The sequence below is a fragment of the Salvelinus sp. IW2-2015 genome, unplaced genomic scaffold (assembly GCF_002910315.2).
Source record: "Salvelinus sp. IW2-2015 unplaced genomic scaffold, ASM291031v2 Un_scaffold4454, whole genome shotgun sequence".
Lineage (NCBI taxonomy): Eukaryota > Metazoa > Chordata > Actinopteri > Salmoniformes > Salmonidae > Salvelinus > Salvelinus sp. IW2-2015.
The window spans coordinates 495-19,754 of NW_019945724.1; the positions used below are offsets into that span (position 1 = coordinate 495).

Genomic DNA, 19,260 nt, shown 5'->3' on the forward strand with positions numbered 1-19,260 from the left:
ACTGAAATGCACACTTAACCAGTCAATCTACATTTAATCTAGACACAATCTCTGACAAGAATGGCATTTTTTTAGGGTCAGTTTGCATGTTTTAAGGGAACAGTTTGACTGCCTGTTTTTAAAGGTCAGTTTGACTGCATGTTTTTAAAGGTCAGTTTTGACTGCATGTTTTTAGGGGTCAGTTTGCATGTTTTAAGGGACAGTTTGACTGCCTGTTTTTAAAGGTCAGTTTGACTGCATGTTTTTAAAGGTTCAGTTTGACTGCATGTTTTTAAAGGTCAGTTTGACTCCATGTTTTTAAAGGTCAGTTTGACTGCATGTTTTTAAAGGTCAGTTTGACTGCATGTTTTTAAAGTCAGTTTGACTGCATGTTTTTAAAGGTCAGTTTGACTGCATGTTTTTTAAAGGTCAGTTTGGACTGGCATGTTTGACTGTTTTTCCTGGTTGGCTGGTAGATTAATAATTCCACTGTATTGGCCCAGTCCCAGTCATACATAAAAACTCGTCTTATCTCACCTTTGCAATAAGTCTGTGTTCGACAGTGTGAAGGTTATTAGACTAGAATTTCCCCTTTCCCTTCCCATGGAAATCTGGAAAGGAAACTACCTAAAAGCACTGTGATTGGCATCTCTAGCCATCGTCACACTTAGACCTTTAGTGTACCCATCCAGTTCCTCTTCAATACCACAAAGACTGCAAAGGATCTGAGTTTGACTATCGAGATGAGTGAGAGGTTTCCCTTGCCAACACACTTCACTTTCATAACCACACAGGGAGAGGCCGGTTGGTGTTTAACCTGTTCATAAAACATGCTGTAGCCACCTGTGGCGGAGGACAGTTACTTCTGCTTGTGTAAGTCACCTACGTACTGAAAACCTCTAAAAGCTGAGAGCACTGCTCCTTCCCTGTGATGTGTGTGAGGGAGAGAAATAGAGAGCCAGGGAGGGAGAAAGGGGGAATATGGTGTCCGTCTGTCTTTGTCTGCGTGTCCACTATGTGACAGATGTTGTATAGCTTACAGAGAGAGAACACACTGAGGCAGGAAGATCAGACTGTGATGCTGCTCACCCTTGTCTCTTATACACTATTCGATGTGTATAAGAGACAGGCTTACAGAGAGAGAACACACTGAGGCAGGAAGATCAGACTGTGATGCTGCTCACCCTGTCTTGGAACAGACTATTCYCTCTGACAATAGACGRCTGACATTGTGGCCTGTGGCCTAGCCTCCGCCAAGAGCCAACGGCCTGTTGAATAAAATATGACTGTCCGGACGACCACAATGCAGAAAACGTTCCCCTGTGCCCTCCCGAAAACAAAAGCACCCCTGTTCTCCCACCACGGCCCTATGAAGGAGGGCCCTGTCCCTTGTCCTCTGGGCAGGGGTGGGGTGTGGGGCGTTTGGGATTCCAGTGCGGGCATCACTGGGAGAGACGGCGGGCTTGTGGAACACAAACCACTGTTCTAGACCTACAGCTGAAAAGCATATGAATATTGATACATAGTTTGATATGTGGGAGATGAACAGAGTGGAATCCATTGAGACTGGGTGAGACTGAGCTGGTTTCCATGTCTCCATGCCAATGGGAATTTGTTTACATGGAGATGCCAGCCTGATGATGTGCGGATGATGTCCCGTGTACGCACTGTGTCATGGGAACACTGTATCCTAATAGAGAAGAGACTCATGTTGGTCATAAACAGTGACGTCCATCTAGATAATCTGTCCTCACACTGAATGAGGGAGTAGACTGCAATCCACCAGAGGAGGCTGGTGGGCGGAGCTATAGGAGGATGGGCTCATTGTAATGGCTGGAATGGMATAAATGGAACGGTACCAAACACATGGTTTTCATTCCAGCCATTACATGAGCCCGTCCTCCGATAGCTCCTCCTACCAGCCYCCTCTGAATCCACCCATTATACCAGGAACAATCGCTAACCAAATACATTTAGCTAATTAATAACCACATCAGCCCTAAAGCAATCATTCTCCTCTGACATTGGATGCGTGATAAGTTTGAAGGAGAAAGTGAAGGAAATAAAGTTGGTTCATTTTCCCAGAACAGGAACTGAAAGAGGAGAGCCAACATTGCTTTCACCTTGTGGACTAGTTCTCTAAGTGTGTTAACCAAAGAGCTGTTTGGTGACATTTCAGCACAGGTGTATGTGTGCATGTGTGTGTACACATGATGTGTGTGAAAGAGAGGGGAGGTGTGTGTGTGTGTGTGTGTGTGTGTGTGAGAAATGTCTTCTGTTTTGCAGCTATGATACAAAACATTAGGAACACCTGCTCTTTCCATGACATAGACTGACCAGGTGAAAGCTATGAACCCTTATTGATGTCACTTGTTAAATCCACTTCAATCATTGTAGATGAAGGGGAGAAGACAGGTTCAAGAAGGATTTTCAGGCTTTGCGACAACTGAGACATGGATTGTGTATGTTTGCCATTCAGAGGGTGAATGGGCAAGACAAAAGATTTAAGTACCTTTGAACGATGTATGGTAGTAGGTGCCAGGTTTGTGTGTCAAGAACTGCAATGCTGCTGGGTTTTTCACGCTCAACAGTGTCCTGTGTCTATCAAGAATGGTCCACCACCCAAAGGACATCCAGCTAACTTGACACAACTGCGGGAAGTATTRGAGTGAACATGGGCAGCATCCCCGTGGAACGACACCTTGTAGAGTCCATGCCCCCAACTAATTGAGGCTGTTCTGAGGGCAAAAGGGGGGAAGGTATTCCTAATGTTTTGTACAGTCAGTGTTGATGGCTGGTTTAAGAAACACAATTACATCTGAACAGCCTCGTTTACACCTTGCACTAACATGTGAGTTTYGTGATCTGATGAATATGATCCAATGCCTTTTTGATCAAGTTTTGTTGCGTCTASACTTGGTGTTAAAATGTGTCTCATCCGTCCACTGTGCCCACATTGTGACCTGATATTTGACAGAAATTCTTTCAAAATATTATGAATTTATTTACTTTAAGGCAATTACTGGTGCCATAAGACTTAGGTCAATGGTGCTTCCTGTCAATGATTTTMGTGGTTGGTATAATGATAATTTAAATGGTTTGACCATCCAGATCCGGAGGTCAGGAAGATCTGATCACAATCTGATGAATGTGTCTTTTAATCGCCTACACCTGTAAATGGGGTGACAATGAGAATTTGTGAGAATTTGACAAGATCAGGACATAGGATGCATGTTAGCATCAGGTATAAACAGGGCTAAGGAGTGCAGTAGAACCAGTTTATGTGGATGTTTTTCGCAGGTTGACATTTTTGTCATGAGTCTTGCCCTGGAGCACACTGACTGGTTTCTGCTAGATTGGCCAGCAGCGAAGTCAAAATTGGCGATATTGTAAAAATTCATGAAAACTAAAATGAGCTTTTTGGTGTTAATTTAAGGTTAGGGTTAGCCATATTAGTGTTAGCAGTGTGTTAAGGTTAGGGTAAGGTTTAAAATCAGATTTTATGACTTTGTGGCTGTGCCAGCTAGTGACCACTCTGCAGATCTGCCTCCATGACATGAGTCATCCCAATAAATGCCAACCTGCATGGTTTTCACGCTGCAGGCTTGACTTGACAGCCAGTAAGGAAAAGAGACAGCTCTGAATTCAAGTGTAATATTCTCCTATAACTACATTTGGACCTTTTGATACCGCTGTTTGGAGTAGCACATTTGTGGTGAGTTAGTCTATTAGATTATGTTATAGGTAATCTTGTGTGTGTATAAAGGTTTCTCATTAGCATACAATATATTATATACCTATATAGGTACACTACTGTCAAAAGTTGGGGTCACTTAGAAAATGTCCTTGTTTTTGAAAGAAAAGCAAATTTTTGTACATTAAAATAACATAAAATTAATCAGAAATACATGTGAGACATTGTTAATGTTGTAAATGACTATTGTAGCTGGAAATGGCAGATTTTTTGGAATATCTACATTGGCGTACAGAGGCCCATTGTCAGTAACCATCTGATTAAAGAAGCAATAAAACTGGCCTTTAGACTAGTTGAGTATCTGGAGCATCAGCATTTGTGGGTTCGATTACAGGCTCAAAATGTCCAAAAACAAAGAACTTGTCTATTCTTGTTCTGAGAAATGAAGGCTATTCCATGTGAGAAATTAACAAGAAACTGAAGATCTCGTACAAACGCTGTGTACTACTCCCTTCACAGAACAGTGCAAACTGTCTCTAACCAGAATAGAAAGGAGTGGGAGGCCCCGGTGCACAACTGAGCAAGAGCAAGGAGTGTCTAGTTTGAGAAACAGACGCCTCAGCTCGCAGCTTTATTAAATAGCACCCGCAAAACACCAGTCTCAACGTCAACAGTGAAGAGCTGGCCTTCTAGGTAGAGTTGCAAAGAAAAAGCCATATCTCAGACTGTCCAATAAAAGAAAAGATTAAGTTGGGCAAAAGAACACAGACACTGGACAGAGGAACTCTGCCTAGAAGGCCAGCATCCTGGGATCGCCTCTTAACTGTTGACGTTGAGACTGGTGTGTTTTGCGGGTACTATTTAATGAAGCTGCCAGTTGAGGACTTGTGTATTTCAACCTAGTGCATTCCACCTGGGGAAAAAAGCACAACGTGATCAGTTAATCTCATCCATAGAAATATAATCATTCTAGTTCTGTGTGTCCCAACATGCTTTATGAGTTTTTTATTTCTGTGTCTCCCGAATCCTTTATGAGTTTTATTTCTTGTTCCCAACAAGCTTTATGAGTTTTAGTTCTGTGTTCCCAACATGCTTTTATGAGTTTATTTCTGTGTTCTCAACATGCTTTATGAGTTTTATTTCTGTGTTCTCAACATGCTTTGTGAGTTTGGCAGTTCTATGTTCTCAACATGCTTTGTGAGTTTCAGTTCTATGTTCTCAACATGCTTTGTGAGTTTTAGTTCTATGTTTCAACATGCTTTGTGATTTTAGTTCTATGTTCTTCAACATGCTTGTGAGTTTTAGTTCTATGTTCTCAACATGCTTTGTGAGTTTTAGTTCTATGTCTCAACATGCTTTGTGAGTTTAGTTCTATGTTCTCAACATGCTTTGTGAGTGCTCCAACACTGAGTCCTATTTTGGGTATCTGTTGTTAGTTTCCGAGGAGTTGTGGAATTTCATTTAGAGCGTTTGACATCGTCCTGAGCTTTGTCTTTCATGTGAGTTCACCTGCTCTCTGGTCTGTATTTAGTCACACCGTGGAGCAGTCTGTATTGTTTCTTGCTTATAGGCGTGTTACATTGTGTTTTATGGTTAGGGGTTAACAGTTACTGCTCTGGAACTGTTTCCTCTGAATGGGACCTCCCAGAATGTGTCTTCTGGAGAATGTCTAAAGATGTGTGTCTCTTCAAAGTATCTTTCTCTTTCTCTTTGGAGGGTTTTACTTGTCTTAAACATCCATCTCTCTGAATGTTTCTCCTCCTTTCATTTTTCTCTTCATTGGAATTTCTCAAAACATTCTTTCTCTCTTCTCTAGACATTTTTATTTTAATCTATAATCATCTAGGAATTTAGGTGACAGGGACAGGGAGGAGACTCAAGCAAATGCACCCCCCACACACATACTTTCTGTCTCTGTCTCCTCTCTCTACACCCACACACACACACACACTCCAACACACACACCCACACACACACACTCTCAACACACTCACTCACACACACACACACACACACACACTCACTCACACACACACACACACACCACAACACACACACACACACACACACCCTCACCACACACACACACACACACACACACACACACACATATAATGTTGGAGAATGTAACCATCCTCTGTCAAACCGGTTTCCAGGTTGCCTCTTTTATTCTTCTACAGCATTGTGTCTTTGAGAGATGATCTGTAATGTTACTCTTCCTTTCAGTGCTCATGGCGGACTGTACGCCTTGACTTCAATGTATCACCTTTATGCATTTCTATTTCCATGACAATGGATTATATTTCTATAGAAATGGGGGCTTCTCCAGTGAGGATCTCAGTCTGTGGATCTAACCCCTTCAGACAGGATCTATACCCCTTCAGACAGGATCTATCCCCTTTAGACAGGATCGATCCCCTTCAGACAGGATCTATCCCCTTCAGACAGGATCTATCCTCTTCAGACAGGATCTACCCCTTAAGACAGGATCTATCCCCTTAAGACAGGATCTATCCCCTTCAGACAGGATCTATCCCCTTCAGACAGATCTATCCCCTTCAGACAGGATCTAGCCCTTAAGACAGGATCTATCCCCTTCAACAGGATCTATCCCCTTAAGACAGGATCTATCCCCTTCAGACAGGATCTATCCCCTCCAGAATGGATCTATCCCCTTCAGACTGGATGAAGTGTGTGTTCTGCGTGCGTGTGTGCGTGCGTGCCTGCTTCCTGCATGAGCGTGAGTGAGTCAGTGTGGCCTCTGACAAAGTTGCCAAACAATCATGAGATTCCGATCACAATGGATGTTTACTAAACTGTAGACAACATGGGGGCTGTGTTTAGTCACATCATTATGGAGGCTTTGCCACCTGAGGGTGTCTGTGCACAGGTTGTTAAGTTTCAGATCTGTGTCCTCGGCGCCTCCTCCTCTCAATTCAATTAAATTCAAGGGCTTATTGGATGGGAAACATATGTTAACATTGCCAAAGCAATTGAAGTAGATAATAAACAAAAGTGAAATTAACAGCAAACATTACACTCACAGAATTCCAAAAGAATAAAGACATTTCAAATGTCATTATGTCTATATACAGTGTTGTAACAATGTGCAAATAGTCTCTCTCTCATTTGGTGTGGTGTCTGTGTGTGTGTGTGTGTGTGTGTGTGTGTGTGTGTGTGTGTGTGTGTGTGTGTGTGTGTGTGTGTGTGTGTGTGTGTGTGTGTGTGTGTGTGTGTGTTGCTGTTTTATGCATGAGACTGCTGCTTCTGTTTCAGTAACTTGTTACTTTGGGTGACCACTCAGCCCTGGCACCTACCCCACATGTTAGAAACTGTTGATGTCAACAGCATAAAGGTGGACAGGAAATGGCTGCAGTAGCTTATAGAAGGGTTGTAGGGAGAATGATTGACATGAGAGAAAGAAGGACATGAAGTGGGCTATAGAGACAGTCATCTGTTACTGACGTCATAATAAACACAAAGCTGAGGCAATTCCATTGTAACCAGCTTGTTACGATGCCTCCTTAATACACTCTGACCTCAAACCTCACATCACCTATAGGACTATAATCATTCGTATCAACCTTAACCCAACACCTAGCTACGTCTGCATGTGAAGGACTTGGTATAGAGAAGTGGGAGGGACCTTAACCCAACCCCTGGTGACCTCGTCGAGAGGTTCAGATCTGTTGACCAAGGTGTTGGGTTGACAGTTGTTGGACTGGGGTTCGATTCCCGGTCGGGGCTACTGCCCAAATTTGCTACAATATCATGACTGTGGTAGTCATAAATCATCTACCACAGTATTTACATTTGGGGGTCTGAATAAGGGGTCATTCTCACTCAGTCAGCAACCCAAGACCATAGGACTTTAGGACCTGGGCGGCAAGGTAGCCTAGTGGTTAGAGCATTGGGCCAGAAACTGAAAGGTTGCTGGATCGAATTCCCGAGCTGACAAGGTAAAAATCTGTTGTTCTGCCCCTGAACAAGGCAGTTAACCCACTGTTCCCCGGTAGGCGTCATTGTAAATAAAAATGTGTTCTTAACTGACTGCCTGGTTAAATAAGAATAAATACAAAAAGGACTCCTGTCTTTTCCATGCATTATTTTCCTTTCTCTCTCTCTGTGTCTTTCTCTCTTCTTCTCTGTGTCTCTCCTTCTTTTCTCTCTCTCTGTGTCTTTCTCTCTCTTTCTCTGTCTGTTTCTCTCTCTCTCTCTCTTGTCTCTCTCTCTGTGTCTTTCTGTCTCTGTCTGTCTGTCTGTCTCTCTCTCTGTCTGTCTGTCTGTCTGTCTCTCTCTCCACTCAGTAGAAGTAAATGGCCTTATAAAACACACAAGAGCAGGTTGACATCCAACTGTTTCACATGCCTCCGCTCTCCACCTTACGCTCCGTCAAAGAAAAATAGTGGTTGCTTTCTATCAGCTGCTCTGCTATCAGCGGTTTTCTACTGTATGTTTAACAAGTGAGGCTGTGAGCACAGAGCCTGGAGACTGTAGACAACCTCTGCACAGATTTTGCCTCTGTCTTTTGCCATTTGAATGGTTTGCCTTTATGGTGTCATAACCAAAGARTATCCATGAGGAGTGAATGTGGTTCACTGGWTGAATGTGACTGAAGCTAGCTATAGCTGTGATTTCTCCACTTTAATTTCATACAACCACKGTGTTCATCWCCGATGTTTTCAGATCTGAGTCATGCTGGTGGGAATTCTTTAGGAGGTAGCCTAACAATAGTTTATTGCCTGGTTAACTGCTGATCAAACATGTCCCTGTAATTTACATGTGACAGGCTAAATGTAAGATGTCAATTCAGAACATGTAAACAGCTGAAGTGTATAAACCTTTGGTCTCTGTTAAAGAATTTGAAACCTATAAAATGAATGGTGTGTGTGCGCGCGAAAGTGTGAGAGAGACCAAGAGGGGGAGACAGAGAGATKAAGGGGGAAATGTAACACTTTAAAAAATCTTCTCGGTCTTTTCATATTCTAAATGTCTAAAAAGCGAAATACTTATCATGTAAATGAGGTTGGAGGTGGAGGCGTTATTTCACGTTGTAATCGTCCTGAATAACTTATAGCGAGCGAGGCGGTTTCGGKTCGACTTTGCAGTTGCGTCACTGTGGTGCGAGAAGGAACTTTGGAGATAGCGAGAGGACAGACGTTAGTAGCAGGAGCCAAATGATACCGTGGAAAAGAGAGGTAGCCGTTTAGTGCTCCGGGAACTTTTTTTTCATGCTGCACAAACCACGAGGTAGGCCTAATAATATATTTAATCCTTTATGATAACTTTGAAATGTTTTTTTTTTTATTACGAAATCATGTCACAGCTTTTGTTTCGTTTCCCAATAAGCCTATCAGAAAATGTTAGAGAAAGTGATTTGATTTGGCTACAGTTTCAATGAATGTGTCAGTACATAAGTGTTTAGGCCATGGAGSTGAAYAGATCCAAATGGTTTATAGTTGAAATGTCCTATGGCTCCGTTTTTAGGTGTAACATAGATGGGTCACATCCCAGTCAACTAGACTATATAGCCTGTAATTGCTCAACATTTTATATATTGTTTCCTAATGTRACAATTAACAGTTCATATTTTCAAATAATTAATTCATTACCATAGCTACATACATTATTAGGCTACTTTGAGGGTCTTTTTTCTTCGGRGGAACAACAGTATTTCCGATCCCAATGATTWATGGCAGTGCAGTTTCTCAGCTCTTGTAGACTATAGACATAATCTGCAGTGAGAGGTATTTAGACTSAAATTCAAACTGCATGGGTTTTAGATGTCCGTTAGTATTTTCCTTCGGGCTCTATCAGGTGTGACTAGTCTGAGCGCGTGAAGGAATGAACGTCACAGAACCAAGCCTAGTTTACTTTCTGTCTGATGCCTGTTGCTTTTTGTCATTCTTCGAAATCTCCTTCTTAATAGGCTATATAAAAAAAAGTAAAACCATGAAAAGAATCATGTAAAACTCCAAGGTATTCTACCTGAGCCTAATTCTTTCCAATAGGTGTATTTACGGCTATAGCAGATAGTCTCCCCTACCAGTCAACACGTTCCATTTGGGTGATACTGTTCCCATTGGGATTATTTACCTGCATGGTGTGCAAACACACCGCTCTCTGTTGCCCTTGACCGAATAGAGCGAATTCCCACCTGATGCAACGCGCCCGCGAGAGGAGAGCTGGGGACTGAGGGAGGGAGGGAGGGAGGGGAAGTGGAATGTTTGGCGACAGCTATGCAAACTGGCTCCAATCTCAGTCGGGGCGGGCAAACCGAGGTGACAGACCATTCCGAYTCCCAGGATTRTTTTCATCCGCACATCGACCCCGYGAACTCCTCAACTCGAGTGATGCTGACATTGAGCAGATCCGGATTACTGTACCAGGATCCCCAGACGGTTTTTCCAGATGGTCGCCCTCTAATMCCGCTTTCTTAACCCCCAAATGAAGGATTCCACTCTAATGCAGTTTACAGTAATTTATCCAGTAATGGGGTTTTCTGGGTGTTAAACCAATGAATGTCTTGTAATCCTGTGTGATTGTATTTCACCCTCATGTCTTTTCCCAGGCCTGCATTAGGCTGCTATTACATTGTCATCAATATCAGCCTGTAGGTTATTTGTTTTTCACGTAATCATTTTAGTCATTTAGCAGACACAATTTACACTAGTGAGTTTTCATACTGGTCCCCTGTGGGAATCAAACCCACAACCCTGGTGTTGCAAGCACCATGTTCTACCAATTGAGCTTAATCTCCCTCTGTTTGACATCTATTCAGTTGATATCTCTCATACGGTGCCCAATACTTTTGGTCCATGGTGTACATGTATCAAACCATTGCTGTGGATTGCGTCATGTCAGCGTTATCAACCATGCTGTGATGGTCATGTCAGGTTATCAACCATGATTGATGGTCATGTCAGGTTATCAACCATGTCAGGTTATCAACCATGCTGTGATGGTCATGTCAGGTTATCAACCATGCTGTGATGGTCATGTCAGGTTATCAACCATGCTGTGATGGTCATGTCAGGTTATCAACCATGCTGTGATGGTCATGTCAGGTTATCAACCATGCTGTGATGGTCATGTCAGGTTATCAACCATGCTGTGATGGTCATGTCAGCAGTTATCAACCATGCTGTGATGGTCATGTCAGGTTATCAACCATGCTGTGATGGTCATGTCAGGTTATCAACCATGCTGTGATGGTCATGTCAGGTTATCAACCATGCTGTGATGGTCATGTCAGGTTATCAACCATGCTGTGATGGTCATGTCAGGTTATCAACCATGCTTGATGGTCATGTCAGGTTATCAACCATGCTGTGATGTCATGTCAGGTTATCAACCATGTCAGGTTATCAACCATGAGTGTGATGGTCATGTCAGGTTATCAACCATGCTGTGATGGTCATGTCAGTTATCAACCATGTCAGGTTATCAACCATGCTGTGATGGTCATGTCAGGTTATCAACCATGCTGTGATGGTCTCATGTCAGGTTATCAACCATGCTGTGATGGTCATGTCAGGTTATCAACCATGCTGTGATGGTCATGTCAGGTTATCAACCATGCTGTGAGGTCATGTCAGGTTATCAACCATGCTGTGATGGTCATGTCAGGTATCAACCATGCTGTGATGGTCATGTCAGGTTATCAACCATGCTGTGATGGTCATGTCATGTATTCAACCATGCTGTGATGGTCATGTCTGGTTATCAACCATGCTGGATGGTCATGTCATGTATCAACCATGCTGTGATGGTCTGTCATGTATCAACCATGCTGTGATGGTCATGTCAGGTTATCAACCATGCTGTGATGGTCATGTCAGGTTATCAACCATGTCAGGTTTATCAACCATGCTGTGATGGTCATGTCAGGTTATCAACATGCATGTCAGGTTATCAACCATGCTGTGATGGTCATGTCAGGTTATCACCATGCTGTGATGGTCATGCTTCAGGTTATCAACCATGTCAGGTTATCAACCATGCTGTGATGGTCATGTCAGGTATTCACCATGCTGTGATGGTCATGTCAGGTTATCAACCATGCTGTGATGGTCAGTCAGGTTATCAACCATGCTGTGATGGTCATGTCAGGTTATCAACCATGTGATGGTCATGTCAGTTTATCAACCATGCTGTGATGGTCATGTCAGGTTATCAACCATGCTGTGATGGTCATGTCAGGTTATCAACCATTGTCAGGTTATCAACCATGCTGTGGATGGTCATGTCAGGTTATCAACCATGCTGTGATGGTCATGTCAGGTTATCAACCATGCTGTGATGTGGTCATGTCAGGTTATCAACCATGCTGTGATGGTCATGTCAGGTTATCAACCATGCTGTGATGTCATGTCAGTATCAACCATGCTGTGATGGTCATGTCAGTTATCAACCATGTTGAGTCTGTCAGGTTATCAACCATGCTGTGATGTCATGTCAGGTTATCAAACCATGTCAGGTTATCAACCATGCTGTGATGGTCATGTCAGGTTATCACCATGCTTATGGTCAGTCAGGTTATCAACCATGTCAGTTATAACATCTGTGATGGTCATGTCAGGTTATCAACCATGCTGTGATGGTATGTCAGGTATCAACCATGCTGTGATGGTCATGTCAGGTTTATAACCATGCTGTGATGGTCATGTCAGGTTATCAACCATGCTGTGATGGTCATGTCAGGTTATCAACCATGCTGTATGGTATGTCAGGTTATCAACCATGCTGTGATGGTCTGTCAGGTTATCAACCATGCTGTGATGGTCATGTCAGGCTAAGATCTTTTTATTGTTGTTTTATCCTGAGTTGTGCTGTTATTCAGGCTATCAGCTGTCTGTCAAACAGCTGTAGTGACTGACAGTGCCTGTCACAACATAGTTCATTGGTTACATCAGTAATATGCAAAACCTTCCAAGTGGTACAGGATATTGTGTTGTCTGAGTGCCGTCGGAAGAGGGAAGCTGTGTTGACATGAATGGGACACATTAACCTGTTCATGGAGATAGGAGACATCCAGCCCCTTCTTCCTCATGGACCTGTTCTGTTACGTCAATGAAAGGAAAGTGAATGTCTGCTCACTGCCTGCTACCTACGCTCCAGGTGGACGGTGCCCTTTGACACAGATCTAGAATCAGATTACCATCCTCAAATCATAACCTTAACCATTAAGGGTAAAATGTAAAACATGATGTTAGATCATCTTAGGAGCAACTTTCTCCGACTCCGTCTGGTGCTGTCTGGCACGGTCTTCATTGAGCTAGTCGTGTGTTTTGGGCTCATAATGGTCTTTATCAGGTTGTGATGTCATATGAGCTTGTAGTGGTGCTGTGAGGAAGGGATTGAAGAGGTTCAGTCCCCAGTGTTCTATTGTCAGCTCCTTCCTGAACACTGCACTAACATTTGCTTACCAGACTTAAATGGTTCCCGCTGGGGGAGGAATAAAAGCTTCTCTCTCTCTCTCACACACACACACACACACACACACACACACACACACACACACACACACACCACACACACCACACACACACACACACACACACACACACACACACACACACACACACACACACACACACAAAACGAGGACGTCACCAGTCCCCTCACCCCTGACCCCTCTCCCCTCTCTTCTGTTGGTCTATGTGGTTGGTGACCTCCCTCCCCTCTCTTCTCTTGGTCTATGTGTTTGGTGACCTCCCCTCCCTCTCTTCTCTCTGGTCTATGTGGTTGGGTGACCTCCCCTCTCTTCTGTTGGTCTATGTGGTTGGTGACCTCCCCTCTCTTCTGTTGGTCTATGTGGTTGGTGACCTCCCCTCCCCTCTCTTCTGTTGGTCTATGTGGTTGGTGACATCAGATAAATAAGCCATTTAAGGTGCAGCAGTTGAAGTAGAGCCATGCATTGATGAACAGCGTATTGAGGTAAAAGTGTGGGTTGCTATGTGTGTGTCTGCCTGTAATTATATCTGCATGTGAAGATTACAGAAGGTTTTTGATGAGTTTGAAATCTGAAATCTGATCTGATGACGTTCAGTGTGTGTGATGTGGGATACAGCCCACCCTGTTGATGTGGCTGGACAGGAAAGAGCATGCTGGGATAGATCGGCCTGGAGACAAGAAGCTGACAATCTCATCATTGTGACTGCGATAGCCCTGGAGATGCGGCTGACAATCTGATCATTGTTATCAGAGTTGGATGAAGAGGGTTGGGTGCGGTGTGTACATCTGTTTTGTTTGTGTGTGTGCGTGCGTGCGTGCGTGCGTGCGTGTGTGTGTGTGTGTGTGTGTGTGTGTGTTTAGAAGAGTGTCTGTGTATGTTATAGGGGATCGGTTGGGGAGGGACATTATCCAATGGTGCCATTACAAGGCTTGTTAGAGCATTACACTGTGTGTGTGTGTGTGTGCGCGTGCGGCTGTGTGTGTGTGTGTGTGTGTTGTGTAATGTCAAGGCTGGTGAGTGTCTATTGTTCTTGGCCTAGAAGGTTCTTTACTGAGATGTTAACTGTAGAAGAGCTCTGTAAAGGAGATGTGAACTGTTGAAGAGTTCTGTAAAGGAATGTTGAACTGTTGAAGAGCTCTGTCAAGGAGATGTTGAACTGTTGAAGAGCTCTGTAAGGAGATGTTGAACTGTTGAAAGCTCTGTAAAGGAGATGTTGAACTGTTTGAAGAGCTCTGTAAAGGAGATGTTGAACTGTTGAAGAGCTCTGTAAAGGAGATGTTGAACTGTTGAAGAGCTCTGTAAAGGAGATGTTGAACTGTTGAAGAGCTCTGTAAAGGAGATGTTGAACTGTTGAAAGAGCTCTGTAAAGGAGATGTTGAACTGTGAAGAGCTCTGTAAAGGAGATGTTGACTGTTGAAGGGCTCTGTAAAGGAGATGTTGAAGAGCTCTGTAAAGGAGATGTTGATCTGTTGAAGAGCTCTGTAAAGGAGATGTTGAACTGTTGAAGAGCTCTGTAAAGAGATGTTGAACTGTTGAAGAGCTCTGTAAAGGAGATGTTGAAGAGCTCTGTAAAGGAGATGTTGAACTGTGGAAGAGCTCTGTAAAGGAGATGTTAACGTTGAAGAGCTCTGTAAAGGAGATGTTGAACTGTGGAAGAGCTCTGTAAAGGAGATGTTGAAGAGCTCTGTAAAGGAGATGTTGAAGAGCTCTGTAAAGGAGATGTTGAACTGTTGAAGAGCTCGTAAAGGAGATGATTTGAAGAGCTCTGTAAAGGAGATGTTGAACTGTTGAAGAGCTCTGTAAAGGATTTGAACTGTTGAAGAGCTCTTAAAGGAGATGTTGAACTGTTGAAGAGCTCTGTAAAGGAGATGTTGAACTGTTGAAGAGCTCTGTAAAAGAGATGTTGACTGTTGAAGAGCTCTGTAAAGGAGATGTTGAACTGTTGTAAGAGCTCCGTAAAGGAGATGTTGAAGAGCTCTGTAAAGGAGATGTTGAACTGTTGAAGAGGTCTGTAAAGGAGATGTTGAACTGTTGAAGAGCTCTGTAAAGGAGATGTTGAAGAGCTCTATAAGAGAATGAGTTGAACTGTTGAAGAGCTCTGTAAAGGAGATGTTGAACTGTTGAAGAGCTCTGTAAAGGAGATGTTGAACTGTTGAAAGCTCTGTAAAGGAGATGTTGAACTGTTGAAGAGCTCTGTAAAGAGATGTTGATCTGTTGAAGAGCTCTGTAAAGGAGATGTTAAACTGTTGAAGAGCTCTGTAAAGGAGATGTTGATCTGTTGAAGAGCTCTGTAAAGGAGATTGTTGAACTGTTGAAGAGCTCTGTAAAGGAGATGTTGAACTGTTGAAGAGCTCTGTAAAGGAGGTGTTGAAATGTTGAAGAGCTCTGTAAAGGAGATGTTGATCTGTTGAAGAGCCTCTGTAAAGGAGATGTTGAACTGTTGAAGAGCTCTGTAAAGGAGTGTTGAAATGTTGAAGAGCTCTGTAAAGGAGATGTTGATCTGTTGAAGAGCTCTGTAAAGGAGATGTTGAACTGTTGAAGAGCTCTGTAAAGGAGATGTTGATCTGTTGAAGAGCTCTGTAAAGGAGATGTTGATCTGTTGAAGAGCTCTGTAAAGGAGATGTTGAACTGTTGAAGAAGCTCTGTAAAGGAGATGGTTATGAAATGTTGAAGAGCTCTGTAAAGGAGATGTTGAACTGTTGAAGAGCTCTGTAAATTCTACTACTCAGATATAAAGAGTGGACTTTAGAACACTGTGATCTGTGCTGAATTTACTGAGTTTTATTCTCTCTCATCCCCCCTCCTATTCCCTCCACCAGGAGAGCAGGGCATGGCCGGTAAGCCGTTCCGGGCCACCTTCATCTGGAGCAGCATCATCGCCAACCTCCAGCAGCGCGTCCAGGTCAAGCGCCACCGTCATAAGCTCAAGACCTACCATGACTGTTTCCTGGGGTCAGAGGCTGTGGACGTGGTGCTGGCCCATGTCATCCAGTCKCGGTTCTGCGGCGATGCTGAGGTGCCTCGCTCCAAGGCCGTACGCCTCTGCCAGACCCTGATGGACTCGCGGGTGTTCGAGGCGGTGGGCACCAARGTATTTGGGAATAAGGAGAAGGGGCYTGCCACCTTCGAGGACAGTAGCTGTAGTCTGTACCGGTTGCTTCCGTCTAGTCCCACTACCATGACCAGCTCGCACTCGACGAGCACCATCACCATRGAGAGRGGATACGACTCGCCGAGCAAACACCGGAACAGCTACAGCCCACCTCTCAAACGGTACGGGCAGCTGAGTTTAAAGCTTTCTTCATCAGTTGAAATGTTTCGTAATCCTTCCCAAATAGCGGATTAACAATGGATTCATTTTATGAGGGCTTTCATCCCAAAACTCAARTCATGTATCACCAATGACCTCTGTGACCTTGTGCTTACTCTCACTGATTGGTGCTTCTCAGTTGTCCAATCAAGGCTCTCCTTGCTGATGATTGTGATAATGTCCCGTAAACCTAATTTACATGATTCCTATGATTTTTGGCTCTGTATAAAAGAACAGGTCTTTTTTCTCTCCACCCAAACACACAGTTAGACACTCGGTCAGAGAGCTCCTTGTTAGGCAGTGAGACAGGGACTGTATGGTTTCACTCAGAGCTCTGTAAGTGATTATGGGTTTAGAGAACTTGCCACAGAGCCTGCAGATTTGGCACCGCTGGTCATTATTCTGGGAAGTCCAGACATAAAGAGTTGATGTCAATGCTTTCAGTCTGTGTTGTGGATGCTATGTGTCTTTCMTCTGTCTTTAAGAGTGTAGAACATTAAGTAGCCATTCTACATGAAACTTTCATTTTTTTCTAAAGAATGACTTAAGGAAACTAGAGTGTAGAGGACTGAGATCTGCACTGAGATCAACAGGAGAAGTGAAGTGATGATAATATCATATGGCCATTGGCCATGGTGGCTCTCTGGTCTCCCCCTAACCATGTGAAGTGGTCCTGAGTGACAGCTCAGGACTGTACCCATGAAAACCTGCTGCCTCCAATCTGTTTCACTGAGATGAAAGAGTGGAGAGAGAGAGTAGGTAGAGAGAGAGAGCAAGAGAAAGTAGAGAGAGAGAGTAGGTAGAGAGAGAGAGAGTAAAGAGAGAGTGGAGAGAGAGAGAGAGTAGAGAGAGAGAGATAGTAGAGAGAGGGGACTTCTATGGTAGGTACACCTATAGCTCATCTCTTGGCAGTAGTATTGTAGACTCCTTTATCACTGACCTCAACCTAGAGTCACTCAGAGTCTCTCAGAGCGTTCACAGTCAGCCCACTGACACCCCTATCAGACCACAGAAAAATCACAGTCTACTTGAACAGAGCAATACTCAATCATGAGGCATCAAAGCCAAAGGAAATTGGTAGTAATGATTAAGAAGTGGCTTATTAGATCGGAAGGAATGTGGTTTGGCAAACCTACATAAACAATTAGGCACAACAAATCCTTTTTGGACAGCTCCAGGGACAAACGTTCACTTTAATAGTGAAGGTAAACTTGCAGCAGAAGAATCTTAACAGTATATTGTGACTCCCAGCTTTCCTTAAAATCTAAAACTCAAATAGAAAAAACAAAGGAAATGATCAACAAAGTGAATGATGGTGATGCAAAAAATCTAAGAATAGAAATTGGAGAAAACCTGTCCAACCAAAAACATAGAGACCTCGGAAAACCTGCATCTACGCCTTCACTATGGGTGAATCACTAAAACAATACGAGAAAACACTCACGGAAAAAAGGACAGCACGTCAGAAATTCAGTCTCAATGTAATTGAAGAATCCATAGACTCTAACCACTTCTGGGAAAATTGGAAAACACTAAACAAACAACAACACAAAGAATTATCTATCCAAAATGGAGATGTATGGGTAAACCACTTCTCCAATCTTGTTGGCTCTATAACAAAGAACAAACAGCAAACACATATACATGATCAAATACAAATCTTATAATCAACTATTAAAGACTACAAGAACCCACTGGATTCTCCAATTACCTTAAATGAACTACAGGACAAAATAAACCCTCCAACTCAAAAAGACCTGTGGTGTTGATGGTATCCTCAATGAAATTATCAAATATACATACAACAAATTCCAATTGGCTATACTAAAACTCTTTAATATCATCCTTAGCTCTGGCATCTTCCCCAATATTTGGAACCAAGGACTGATCACCCCAATCCACAAAAGTGGAGACAAATTTGACCCCAATAACTACCGTGGGATATGCGTCAACAGCAACCTTGGGAAAATCCTCTGCATTATCATTAACAGCAGACTCGTACGTTTCCTCAGTGAAAACAATGTACTGAGCAAATGTCAAATTGGCTTTTTACCAAATTATCGTACGACAGACCATGTATTCACCCTGCACACCCTAATTGACAAACGAACAAACCAAAACAAAGGCAAAGTCTCCTCATGCTTTGTTGATTTCAAAAAAGCCTTCGACTCAATTTGGCATGAGGGTCTGCTATACAAATTGATGGAAAGTGGTGTTGGGGGAAAAACATACGACATTATGAAGTCCATGTACACAAACAACAAGTGTGCGGTTAAAATTGGCAAAAAACACACATAACTTCCCACAGGGCCGTGGGGTGAGACAGGGATGCAGCTTAAGCCCCACCCTCTTCAACATATATATCAACGAATTGGCGAGGGCACTAGAACAGTCTGTAGCACCCGGTCTCACCCTACAAGAATCTGAAGTCAAATGTGTCTACTGTTTGCTGATGATCTGGTGCTTCTGTCACCAACCAAGGAGCACCTACAGCAGCACCTAGATCTTCTGCACAGATTCTGCTAGACCTGGGCCCTGACAGTAAATCTCAGTAAGACCAAAATAACGGTAAAACTAAAAGAAAAAAAAGGTCCAGTCAGGACCGCAAATACAAATTCCATTTTGACACCTTTGCCCTAGAGCACACAAAAAACTATACATACCTTGGTCTAAACATCAACGCCACAGGTAACTTCCACAAAGCTGTGAACGAGCTGAGAGACAAGGCAAGAAGGGAATTCTATGCCTTCAAAAGGAACATAAAGTGTGACATACCAATTAGGATCTGGCTAAAAATACTTGAATCAGTCATAGAGCCCA

At 43.2% G+C, this 19,260-nt stretch overlaps 1 protein-coding gene across 1 annotated transcript in view; it reads left to right on the plus strand.

Moving 5' to 3' along the window:
* The first annotated feature begins 8,627 nt into the window (after positions 1-8,627).
* depdc7a (DEP domain containing 7, paralog a) overlaps positions 8,628-19,260 on the plus strand; it is a 27,139-nt gene continuing 16,506 nt past the window's right edge. The window contains exons 1-2 of the mRNA XM_070441640.1: positions 8,628-8,923; positions 15,950-16,450. Coding sequence (XP_070297741.1) covers positions 8,905-8,923; positions 15,950-16,450 — 520 coding nt within the window. The 5' untranslated portion in view covers positions 8,628-8,904. The remainder of the gene's footprint in view (positions 8,924-15,949; positions 16,451-19,260) is intronic.